This window comes from Polistes fuscatus, unplaced genomic scaffold (genome assembly GCF_010416935.1).
Source record: "Polistes fuscatus isolate 324 unplaced genomic scaffold, CU_Pfus_HIC Scaffold16, whole genome shotgun sequence".
NCBI lineage: Eukaryota > Metazoa > Arthropoda > Insecta > Hymenoptera > Vespidae > Polistes > Polistes fuscatus.
Window position 1 is genome coordinate 3,687,871 of NW_025113064.1, and position 12,115 is coordinate 3,699,985.

The 12,115-nt window shown below is 27.4% G+C and overlaps 4 protein-coding genes and 1 long non-coding RNA gene across 6 annotated transcripts; 2 read left to right on the forward strand and 3 right to left on the reverse strand.

Moving 5' to 3' along the window:
- Nucleotides 1-266: 266 nt before the first annotated feature.
- On the reverse strand, nucleotides 267-1,437 carry LOC122514948 (cytochrome c oxidase subunit 6C-like). The gene is made up of 3 exons (XM_043632099.1): nucleotides 1,297-1,437; nucleotides 776-942; nucleotides 267-663 (listed from the first exon to the last, which is right to left on the reverse strand). The coding sequence occupies exons 2-3, from the start codon at nucleotides 940-942 to the stop codon at nucleotides 576-578; spliced, it is 255 nt and encodes an 84-aa protein (XP_043488034.1). The 5' UTR covers nucleotides 1,297-1,437; the 3' UTR covers nucleotides 267-575.
- Nucleotides 1,438-1,915: 478 nt separating this feature from the next.
- LOC122514940 (leucine-rich repeat-containing protein 51-like) lies at nucleotides 1,916-2,832 on the reverse strand. The gene is made up of 2 exons (XM_043632089.1): nucleotides 2,556-2,832; nucleotides 1,916-2,439 (listed from the first exon to the last, which is right to left on the reverse strand). Exons 1-2 carry the CDS (start codon nucleotides 2,671-2,673, stop codon nucleotides 1,958-1,960), a joined length of 600 nt encoding a protein of 199 aa, XP_043488024.1. The 5' UTR covers nucleotides 2,674-2,832; the 3' UTR covers nucleotides 1,916-1,957.
- A 248-nt stretch (nucleotides 2,833-3,080) lies between these two features.
- Nucleotides 3,081-4,321, forward strand: LOC122514932 (borealin-like). The gene has a single exon (XM_043632079.1). It carries the CDS (start codon nucleotides 3,258-3,260, stop codon nucleotides 4,161-4,163), a length of 906 nt encoding a protein of 301 aa, XP_043488014.1. The 5' UTR covers nucleotides 3,081-3,257; the 3' UTR covers nucleotides 4,164-4,321.
- Nucleotides 4,322-5,114: 793 nt separating this feature from the next.
- LOC122514889 lies at nucleotides 5,115-9,429 on the forward strand. 2 transcript variants are annotated; one of them, XM_043632005.1, is made up of 4 exons: nucleotides 5,115-5,201; nucleotides 5,281-8,575; nucleotides 8,785-8,899; nucleotides 9,052-9,429. In XM_043632005.1, the coding sequence occupies exons 2-4, from the start codon at nucleotides 5,354-5,356 to the stop codon at nucleotides 9,231-9,233; spliced, it is 3,519 nt and encodes a 1,172-aa protein (XP_043487940.1). In that variant the 5' UTR covers nucleotides 5,115-5,201; nucleotides 5,281-5,353; the 3' UTR covers nucleotides 9,234-9,429. The 2 variants fall into 2 exon arrangements, with proteins under 2 accessions (XP_043487940.1, XP_043487939.1); XM_043632004.1 differs by having other exon boundaries at nucleotides 5,133-5,174.
- A 1,558-nt stretch (nucleotides 9,430-10,987) lies between these two features.
- Nucleotides 10,988-12,077, reverse strand: LOC122514960. Its single transcript, XR_006303176.1, has 2 exons — nucleotides 11,490-12,077; nucleotides 10,988-11,151 (listed from the first exon to the last, which is right to left on the reverse strand). It is a non-coding gene; the product is annotated as an uncharacterized LOC122514960 (long non-coding RNA).
- Between the last annotated feature and the right edge of the window lie 38 nt (nucleotides 12,078-12,115).

The window sequence follows — 12,115 nt, forward strand, 5'->3', positions numbered from 1 at the left end:
AGAAAATATATTTATTAACGAATATTAATCTAACTTTATGAATATTCTTTTTTTTTTTACTAATTAATTATATTCTCTTACATAGATATGCGTGTATATTGGATCTTTTAATGTTTGATTAAAAAATCCTCTTTTATAATATTTTTACATATTTTCATATTTTCTTATATTACTTATTATTAATTAGTATATTATCTAAAATATTATCAGTGCATTGCTATGCTTACCATCAATGTTATTCAACGAAACATTATTTCTTTAACGTATTTCAATATTTTTCATTATTATTTTTCTCTTAACAGTGTGTAGAATTCTATACATCTTGTGAGACTGCAAATTTATATATATATATATATAACAATATTCCTTAATAATAATTTAAATAAATATTTATATTTCTATAAGAATTATTTTTTAATCCGTAAATAACCTATGTAGAAATAACGAATATGATTAAATGTAAAAGTTTAATGTATTATAGACATGTGTTTATAACAGATGTATATTTTATTTAAGTTATTTTATATATATGAATTTCGTTATACTATGACGAACTATGTACATTATTTAAATAATTACTCGTAAATTATCGGATTATCTCCGCAGGAGTGCATATAACCAGATTCGCACATACGTTTGAGACTTGCTTCTGGATCGTACGTTCTGTAAATGAATTGATAACATTTGTGTATAACAATAGATATAAAATAAAATGAAAATATATATATTTTACGGTATAACAAAAAATACAAAGTATTAAGAATGCTTGTATTACCTGTAAAAGTCTTCATATTTTTTTTTCCTTGCATCACCAATAAATACTTTGTAGGCAAGTGTTGTAATAGTCGAAGATACTGCCATACCGATAAAAGCTATTTTCATCTTCCTCAATAGCAAATTACGAAGATTTGGTTTGGGTAATGTCTTGACTGCAGAAGACATCTAAAGAAAATATAGAATTCTTTCTTATAATTAATGCTTTTTCCTATAATCTCAGGACAGAAAATGCAAACAGTAATAAATTTAAATCAGTAAATTTATGTGATTAATTATTTGGTAATAATTTTTTTTATATATATAATTCAAAATAAAATCTTATAAAGTTAAAGAGAAATATGATTATTAAAAGATATAGAAAAATAGATTATAGAAAATTTGTATTATATTTTTCCCTAAAACCTTTTGTTATAAAATAGACAAATTATTATGTAACTTATATGTAAAGTTCTAATCAAAAGTTAATGTGTTATACAATGTATTTCAATTATTATTTCAGATGATAATTAATATACACACTTTGAATAAATATAATAATTCACAATAATGAAGGAAACGTAGTAATTTTCTCTATCCAGAGACGTTTATTAGTGACAATCAGAGAAGCTAACTATTTTCAAGAATAGACAACTAGCCATATGATATTTGATAATATAATACACGTTCCTTTAGGTAGTTCGTAATGCCATCTCGTGATTGATCCCAACTACTTATTGAACCAATCAGAACGCACGTGTTAATCATCGACCAATGGAAATCAACTTATGACCAATCAATACGAATAAGAACCAATCGAAATAAAGTAATCGATATGTTGTGTTTACAAAAAAGAAATATCTTGTAATAATATAAAAATTAATAATTATAGCCCGTATATTTTGTATTTATTAACAATTAATAATTTAATATATCATATATATTATAATATTAAATTTTATTACAAAATTTTAAATTATGTCTCCAAGATCTTCAAATATGTTACGGCCCTGAGTAAAAGCAAACAGAGAACATACTAATTTAACGTTACAGATACAATTTAATAAATGCATATTTGTTACAAGATATTATTAAATCGAATAAAAATAAATATATAAGTGTACAAGTAGTACCTTATTTTCATTGATTAACTTTACACAAATAAATAATACAATACTTTATAAACTATATTAAATATTTACGTTTAAAAAGCAGGTTGTATTATCTTAAAAAATCCAGCAGGTACTGCTCGTTTCTTTTCTGACATAGTTATCGGAGAAAAGTCTAAATTGATTAATTGTGACATAACGTTAATTATATAACCTCTGTAGTAAGATAAAGTTTCAATTGGATTTCCATGCAACGTTAAAGCTCTCATATTACATAGTTTTCTTAATTTTAATACGTCATTTATATTGGAAATGTTATTTCCATGTAAATATAGAATCTTTAAATTGGGAAATTTTCCGATGTCAACTCCGATTTCGTTGATTGCGTTAAATGAAAGATCTAACCAGCTTAAACAAGTTGGATCTTCTAGAACTGTTTTGGTAAAAATCTCAAGTCCATCCATGGATTTTAATAAATTATTACTCAACCATATTGTACTTGTTGCAAAACGATCATTGGACGTTCGTATTGGTGCTTTAACAGTTCGTACCGTCTGAGGTTGTTGATTAACTAATTCTTTTAATTAATTAGTAAAATCTTATTATTAATATTAATATATATATTTATTAAATATTATAAATTAAATAAAATTAAGAAAGAAATTGTTATTTGGTATCATTAGGTTTACGTACCATTCATGTTAGTAGCTTTTTTGAATGAAAAGTCTAATGGCGGTGCTATTAACATTTCTTCTCTTTCATTTCGTTTATAATCAGAAGTAAAATTGGCGTTTGCATTTTTGCTATTCATTATATAAATATATAAATAGCAATAAAAAATAATAATTTATACAATACGAAACTTCAAAATAAGAAATTGTTTATAACAGTCGATATAAGATTAACGTAACATAACGATAATCGATTTAACATTTTCATGTGCACGAAATTAGCCAATCATAAACGTTCAAACGAGTAACGTACTTCGTATACCAATGTAGTTTAAATTTTAAATTATAAATGTTGTTAGAAGGCTAATTAATCGATATATTAATCAATCATTTTCTAAACTCAATAATTAATTATACAATTTATAATAATTTCATATATATATATTGCAAAATAATCATTATAAACATTTTCATATTTAGTTGAATTTATTTATTTTTTTACTCGCTAGAGGGCAATACCGTTTCTAACCTTATTAATGACATTTCTTTATATATCGTTACTTTAAGGATTGAAACTGCCCATAGCGGTAAACAGAATTTAAACATTGGGCAAAGCCTAATCAATAAAAAAGCGAAGAAAGTTTACTAGATTAAGTTAAGTTATTATTTATAATATAGCGAAATATAGTTTCCGTTATTTTCAATATTTTACCAATTAGAAAGCATGCCACGCACGAAACAGATACGTAAATCCAAACAAAACCGAGAATCTACAGAAGAATCAGATTTGTTTCTAAAAGATTTTCAAAAGAAACTCCAATTTAGATTGGCGAAATTAGATGCCGAAGCTAAAATGAGTATAGAGAGTTATGAGACTTATCATAATGTTAAATTAGCTGGCATACCAACAGAATTAAAGCAAATGACTTTAGGTGAAATAATTACATGGAAAGAAGATGAGAAAGAAAATTGCAACGAAGTAACATCATCTGTGAACGAGCAGTCAATATTTTATGCACCGTCAACTGTGAAAACAAAAAAGACCAAGCGTGCTACAGCTACATCCGATGATGGCTACGTAACGGAAAGTACAACAGGAGGATCAACGTTGCACGTACCTCGTTCATCTCGTGCATCTCGTGCATCGAGAGCTAAAAAACAAACCTCTGAAAATAAACCAAGAAGAGTAACTCGTAGCAGTTCCAGAAATCGTCTATGTTCTTTTAACGACTTAACGCACAAGACATTAATGAAAAACACTAATAAAGGATACGTCAACAACGAATTAGATCCAGAATCGGATAAATTTAAGACACCGGCTTCTAAGCTTCTTAAGAACGAGTATAATCTTATTACTCCAAAAGTTAAACCAAATACACCTTTGAATGTGCTCAGACGTCCACGCGAAGGAGAGATGGTATTAAGTATGCAAGGCAGTCCGTTATTAGTTTCTGCTATCGTTCCAGATAAAACTGCTAATATTAATGTACCTTTGAGTAATGGAAACATTATGTCATTATTACCCAATGATGGATTACGCATGTCGCACATACCAGATTTAGATCCAGAAACAATGCGTCAATTAGAAACCCTTAAAGACCATATCGAAAAAGTTATTTCATTAAAATAACTTATAGGTTATAAGCAATTGAATTTGCCATTACAAATATGTAATGTATAGTTATTGTATTAACAAACGTCCTAATTTATGGATGGTATAAATTAATAAAGGAGAAAATTTGTTATTATATATAAAGTAACATAAACAAACAAAACAAATGACAAAATTGTAATGCATCTTATTTTTATATACTATTTTATAATATATCTTTTATAACTATACATATAACTTTAGAAAAATATTTTATCTCCTACTAATTTTGTATTATTCAAATAAAGTTATATTATAAGTATATGTATTTTATAAGAGTACATTTATAAATAATTAATAAGTGTGTATAGCTTGAAAAAAATTCTTTTAAATATATTTAATTATTACAAATGTTAATATTTTTATTCCTCTCCTTATGCAGAATTTAAATATCATTTAATAAACATATGAAATGTGTCACGTATAAAAAAAAGACAGTAAAAGAGTATTTTTTCTAATGATTTAAAGTGCAATAGGTTGATCAAATAAGTGCGCATGTGCAGTGTTTATTTCGGGCATGTATTCGTAAACGAATATGCGCATGCGCGGTGTTTATTTCGGGCATGTATTTGTAAATGAATCTGCGCATGCGCAACATAAATGGAAAATGTCGAGCAAGTCGAGTGTTGATCTTGACATGTTTCTACACCTTTCTTGTGTACATAGCTGTGTAACCGTATACATTAATTTTAATATAAAAAGACTAATTATAAATAATTAATTATTACGAAGAATTTATCTCGTATATCGTCATTAACACAAGTGAATTCTAATAAGTACATTATTGTTAATTGTAATTGTCATTCCTTATTGAACCAACATAAAAGCTATTATTAGAGATAACTTGAAAATATATTAATATAACTTTGAAAAATAATACTTTGATATATTTATTAGGAACAAAATTATAAGATTTTTATTTATAAAAGAAGAAAAGAGATGTGCGTGAAATAATAATGATTTTATATACTTTTTTTGATTATTTACAAGGTAAAAATTCATATTCATATTTGTAAGGTAACACAAAAATTATGTATGCTATATTATTACGCATAGTTTATATTATTATTATTATTATGTCTTTTTAATATTATAGGTCTTTCAAAATAAAGAAGGATTTAATTATTCTATAATTATGCTTGAAAAAGTTATATCGTAGCGAAGTAAAAATGGTGCGTGTCATAACGGTACATAATTTTTTGGGACAAAATGTAACCCAAATCGAAGAATCAACGGCAACATGTGTTGCAACTACTAACGGACGGGAAATGTTATTGCTAGCTCTATCGACGCATTGCGTCGAAGTATGGGAGCTTATGCCGTCCGACATCAAATTGCATACGATATTTCCAACCGTTGATATGATTAGTCAAATATTACATTGTTCTAAAGGAGATTACGTTGCGACATTGGAATCAAAATATTCTAGAGACAATATAAGTAATACTCATGGGAACAAAGTTATTAACAATTTTGTAAGAATATATGTAAATTGGGCGATGGTGAAGGATCAAAGTCAACCGATGCGAGCTAGGATTGCGGGTCGTGTGACACCGAGTTTAAATCGACCATTGAATAGTTTGGAAATGATAGAATTACCACTGAGCATGCAACCGTCGTTAATAGCTTGTTGTCAAACTACTGGAAATTTGTTAGTTGCTTCGGGAAATACCGCCATACTTCACGAATATAAAGTCGAAACGCAACAATTGTCTAAATTGAAATTTATTGATTTTGAAGCGAGGCCTTGGTCAATAGGATTCTCATTTTCCCCAATGCATATGGAAATTGCGGAAGATTTTATAATTATTATGGATAGTACAAATTTATGCGTATTTCGATTAACCAATTCTATGTACGAGGATATAGATCAACTTAGTTCGTTAACATCGACTAATGAATCATCCATCGACAAAACTTCAATATCTAATGACTCCTCGCTTGTAGATAGTAATCATGCGTCTAGTAATCAGGACCAAGAAACAATTGTTCAAGGAACAAATTTAAAGCACAAAGCTTCGGAGCAACAACACGTTATGTTAGAGAATAATGATGCGCTTAGTATGAAGAGTAAAAACAAAAAGAATATTACGTCAAAAATAAACACGTGGTGCAAATCGGAGACAATGGATATCAAGAAAATCAAATCAAAAACAAATAATGAACTTATCGATTGGGATCATTTGATATATAACGAGAAGGAAGAATTACAAAGGTTGGTTAATCATGAAATAATTGATACAAATTCGCAATCGTTGACTGTCAATTTTCCATCGATAAGTTTGGAAAGAATTGGTCCCGGACATACTCTCAGTCCTTTTACTTTAAATCCGCCAGATATGAAAGTTTTTATTAAAACTAATTCGCCTGATTCTGGTTGGTCTGAAAATTATACTGTAAAAAATCTGCTATCTCTTAGAATTGCTACTGCTAATAATAAATCAGAAGTAGATAGAAACATGGAGTATTTTAAATGCTCTGTATTAAAACCATTATATATGAGAAAGGAATGTAACGGATCTTGTATAAAGAAATCTATTTTAAGATCCGATAAATACAAATACTTACAAGGCGTAAGTTGTTTTGTATGTACAATACAAGAAGGATATCTTTATCATTTTTCAGCGACAAGTGCTAATCCTTTAGACGCAACTTGTTTAACGACTTATCCATTTACTGCACCTGTTAATTATGTTGCACTCGAGCATACAGTACTTCATGCGTTGACTGACGTCGGTTTAGAATCTTACACATTACGCTTATCACATTACGTGGCAAAAATGTTGAACGATATCGATCAATATAAAGTTACCTGTCCAAGTATCTCAGAACCTGTATGTTTGATAGGATTGAAACCATTTTTGGGTATACAGAAGCTATTATATACCAAAAATTATTTACTTTTATTAGCTAAAGCTGATAATTCTTGGACATTGTATTCATTAATCTTACCTAAGTTAGAGAATGTATACTACGATATTTTAAATGCTGCAAGAAGTCATAAATCTTCTAGTCCCAGTACGTACAGACATTTATTGGGCGAGGCTCATGCTTTGATACGCTTAGCTAAGGATAGCTCTTGTTACGGTTTTAATAACGATGATGATGATGCAGCGCACAAAAATTGGCTGAAATTAAAAAATTTGTATAATCAATCTTGTGCGTTATTAGGAGATTATTATATACGTTCAGAATATGAATCGGATTGGGAACTATGCATACCTTATTACAAGATGTCAGGTTTAAAACCTTCTGAAGTTTTGTCAAGGAAATCAACTCAGGATGCGCCAGGTCTGATAATATTTTTAACCGACATTCTGATGATAATGAGATGTGGTACAGAAGCCGATACGTTATTTCAAGGCCACAATATTATAGAAATCATCTGCAGATTAAAAAAGCAAGAATTATTGAAACTAATTTTTGGAAGTATTGTACTGAGAGATTATATGACGGATAAATTAATAAATTTACTTTTATCGTATGAGATAAGTGATCCGATTCGTCTTGCGTTAGCATTATTGTACGTACAAAATCAAAAGCAAGATCACGCAGAAGACATTTTAGAACATGTTTCGGTACAATGTATTCAAAAAATGATTTTTGAACATTGGGATTTGTTATTCGAGATGACTGCGGTAAAAAAGAGAAGTACGTTAGTCCCAACATTTTCAGATTTTGCTGGAATGTTATTACATAAGAAGACTATTGCATTTGCTGAGATACTTATACAAATAATAGAAGAAGATAATAGCAGTTTAACCTTGCACCAAATCTTACAAGCCTTCTTAGAATATTTACCATCTCGCGTTGGAAGAGACGGGCACAATGCTGCAGCAGCCTTACAAATTTTTATAGAAAAATATTTCCACAATTACTTTAACATTAAATCAATGTACGATTTATCTAACATTAATAGAAGTAAAATATCATCTGATTTTGCTATGGTAGAGGCATTCAAATTATTAGTACGTTCTTACTTGGGTAAATTGACACAAACAAAAATGTACAATATTGAGAACAAAGAACGTAAGGATAATATTGACAAGGATTTTGTATTTGCAAAGTGCAGGCCGCAATACTTAAATAAGATGCCTCCTTACATGAAGGATTATCAACAAATTTTAACTACGAATGATTTTAAAGATTTCATTAATATGACTGCAGCATCCGATGCAGGGAAAACCATACATCCCGAATTGTTCAAATTACAATGCGTGCTATCCTATGAATTTCTACCGCTTGAATGTTTGCAGGAAGTTAAACAATTTTTAGAATCTCAAAATATCGATGGCAGTTTATCGCTTAAAACTTTATATATACAAAATACAGAAGAAGTAACAGTAATTTTAATGGATAATTGTCCTCAGGCGGTATTACAATACGCCAAGGTAATATACAAATTTTCTTATTTAACACGTTCTGTGCCAAACCATTTTTGCCCGATTTGTCGTTCAAGCCATTTGATGTTTAGCGCATTAAATAAATATGACTACATGTACCACCAGTGATGCACATGGCACGAAACGTGTTAAATTAATTACTCTATTAGCATATTTTATGCATAAACTATATACAATTTATGTTTTAATTATTCCAGGACAAATATACTAAAGAAGTTGAATGGAAATATCTTATTGAGTTATTGCAGAATAAAATTTCCATGTTTACCGAACAAGCAGAATTACATTGCATGTATAGCGAAATCATGAAAGGTAAGTAAGTTATCACGCGTAAAAAGAAAAAAGTTATTTTTTAAAGAATTCCTTTCGATACCAACAATATTTATATATTATTTGTGATATTATTATTTATATATTTTCTTTATTTTCTTTCTTTAATGCTTAGAAAAAATTTATACTTACAGAAACTTTACATCATTTACCTCACGTTTTATCTTTAAAAAGTCTACATCACATTTTACCGAAAGATAATACGATGGCTTTTCAAAAATGTACTGAAATGTGTACTCAAATTATGCATGCGGATCATGTCAAATCATTAATAATAGAAACTAGCCAACAATTATTATCAACTTTGAAGTTGTAAACTCATCCTAGATAATTTTTATTTATAAATTACATAATATAGAGAAAGAGAGAAAGAAAGGGAAAGAGAGAGAGAGAGAGAGAGAGAGAAAAATAATAAATTTGAAGAGGTATACAACAATTATTACAAGGATTAGAAAATTATATATGGAATTACACGATATAATAAAGGACACATTTAAATATTTCAAAGAAAAGAAATAGAAATATATCAAATATATTATACCGATTGAAAACAAATCCTACAATAATGTGTACGCAGCATTACATACTACTATGAAAAAAAAAAAAAAAAACCAAGCTAACAATATTTTGAGAGTCCATAATATATTTCTGTATTTTCGTTTAATTCGATAATAATTTATTTTATTTCGATAATTACCAAATTTTTTTATGTTAATCGTTTTCGTCAAATTTTATTACAACAATGTTGAAATCATTTACATACTGTGATATTAATTTTGATAAAATAGTTATCTTATATTAGTTAGAGAGAAATTATTAGGATAAAAATTTTATTAGTATAATAATTATTTAAATTTCCACCAACAACAACAACAACAACAGCATCCTATCTTTCATCAAATATTTGAAAATTATATCTATATAAAAAAAAAAAAGAAAAAAGGAACGTGTTGAGCATATCCTTTGATTTATGAAATGTTATAAATTAGTTGAAATTAATTGAAAAAAAAAAAAAAAAAAATAGAAAAGAAAGAAAAAAAGGACAAAAAAAAATGAAAATGAAAATTATATAAACGAAAAAAATTATGATATAATCAGCTGTTGCAATGTTCTATTTATAGAGAAAAAGAAAGAAAGAGAGAGAGAGAGAGAGATCTATTGTAGTTTACATTTAAATATATACTGTTTCTGAAGCAAGCAAATAGGATAAACAGATTCTTATTCCCTAAAATTGTGTATTTGATTAGAAAATTTGTATAAAAAAAAAAAATGAAATTCCTTAGATTGAGTGTATATCTCTTGTGATTTTGATAAACTTCATTTGTAAGACTTTTACCAACACACACATATTATATTTATGCATGTGTAATTAAAATAGTATAATGTATACGTAATAATATACAGAGATGAGAATACCAAGTGTTCTGCATATCTTTTTACAACGTTCAAGTAAAACTAGGTTGAATTTTACTCTGTTCCTGTGTGTACATTTTTTTACAGTATAATTCTTAACTTCTCTGTTTGTATACGATAGTAAGTAATAATTCATTTGGAGTATATATACGCATAGGTTTGCGACTGGTTATAAATATATACGAAGAACTTTACGATACAACTAATCCTCTTTTTTTTTGTTTTTTTAACGCGTTCCGTGCCAAACCATTTTTGTCTGACTTGTCGTTCAAGCCATTTGATGTTTAGCGCATTAAATAAATATGACTAGGTGTACCACCGGTGGTACACGTGGCCTGAAGATCAAGTTCAACGTGTACCACCGGTGATGCACATGGCACGGAACGTGTTAATAAAACTTGACATTTTTTTTGTATATAAAGAAAGGATATCTTCAAATGAAAATGGATAGAAGAAAATTATTTGAAATGAAATGCATGGATCAATTGACATTTAAATGTCAGTATTAATACAAGCGAAATAATAACATTGAATGGTATATTTCTTCAATCAATATTATAATTATTAATCTAAAATTTATCTTTTGTATTATAGAATTTTGATATATCCTATTTGCTATAGGGAAGAACAACAATGTATTATAGAAGTAGTAAAAACTTCGTTAAAATAATAATTTTTTTATTAAATTCATTATTGGATTCTACACAACCTAGTGTTCCATGATTAATATCTGTATTATAAAATATGTAACTCTTTTTGATGTGCCTTTAGGAATTAATTTTTCTTTGTTATAAAATCCAATATAATTGCGTTAGAGAGTTCTGAAATATTTATAAATTATTATTGTCGAAAAATATATATAAATACAAATTTTAATCATATACTGCAGAACTTTAGTATTCATTTAACAATAATATCCATTTTTCCCCTTTTCTTTTTTTTTTCTTTTCTTTTTATAATAAAAGATATGCTGTAGATCTGTAGATTAAAATTGATAAAACAATTTCATCGAAGATAGGAATAAGAGTAAGAAAAGAAAATATAATGCAATAATTATTATAAAAATATTTCTCATTAAATATCTTGTTGAATAATTTTCATTATTTTAAAATATGAAAATAAACAAAAAGTATATAATATTTTATTTTGATTCACTTACCATGCAATATATATCACTGAGTTAAATATGACATATAATTATTCTTTAATATTGGATAATGGCCAGCATCGTTCCATTAATACGTAGAGTAATGATTTTCGTTTAAAAATTAGAGAGATTAATTTTTCTTTATTTATATATAACTGTGTTATTTTTTTCAATCACGTTGTATTTTTTCCCCATTGATTTTAATATATCTGTATGGAACAGTTAATTAATTGTCTCAACGATAAAATTGGCACAACGATAAACTCTTCGCTAATAATTGATTCTTCACAACACAACTTCGTAATTGAGTATAATTATTTTTAATGGCATTACAACTTGACTTATTAAGGTAACAATAATGTTTTTTTTTTTTTTTAATCCAACAAGATTATTACAATTGAACTTAATAATTTCATGTATTAGAAGAATTAATAAATTCCATTGTGGTTATTAAGATTCCAGTACTATTTTCATATTGTGGTGTGTTATATATATGTAAATATAGTATCAAAATCACCCTTGTAAGATCAAAATATATATAAATAGAAAAGTTGTTTTGAACGTTGTTGTTGTTATTATTATGTCATGTACAATTACACGCATATATATATAACTGCTTTGTGATTTATGTAAAATAT

What these genes read in the sequence shown, in the direction of transcription:
- LOC122514932 (XM_043632079.1), top strand. Translation starts at nt 3,258, where the DNA reads ATGCCACGCACGAAACAGATACGTAAATCCAAACAAAACCGAGAATCT.
- LOC122514940 (XM_043632089.1), bottom strand. Translation starts at nt 2,673, where the DNA reads ATGAATAGCAAAAATGCAAACGCCAATTTTACTTCTGATTATAAACGA. An exon ending in AAAAGCTACTAACATGAATG is followed by an intron (nt 2,440 to 2,555) that starts GTACGTAAACCT and finishes ATTAATTAAAAG; the next exon opens with AATTAGTTAATCAACAACCT.
- LOC122514948 (XM_043632099.1), bottom strand. Translation starts at nt 942, where the DNA reads ATGTCTTCTGCAGTCAAGACATTACCCAAACCAAATCTTCGTAATTTG. An exon ending in AAATATGAAGACTTTTACAG is followed by an intron (nt 664 to 775) that starts GTAATACAAGCA and finishes ATTCATTTACAG; the next exon opens with AACGTACGATCCAGAAGCAA.
- LOC122514889 (XM_043632005.1), top strand. Translation starts at nt 5,354, where the DNA reads ATGGTGCGTGTCATAACGGTACATAATTTTTTGGGACAAAATGTAACC. An exon ending in CGGTATTACAATACGCCAAG is followed by an intron (nt 8,576 to 8,784) that starts GTAATATACAAA and finishes TAATTATTCCAG; the next exon opens with GACAAATATACTAAAGAAGT. An exon ending in GTATAGCGAAATCATGAAAG is followed by an intron (nt 8,900 to 9,051) that starts GTAAGTAAGTTA and finishes TTATACTTACAG; the next exon opens with AAACTTTACATCATTTACCT.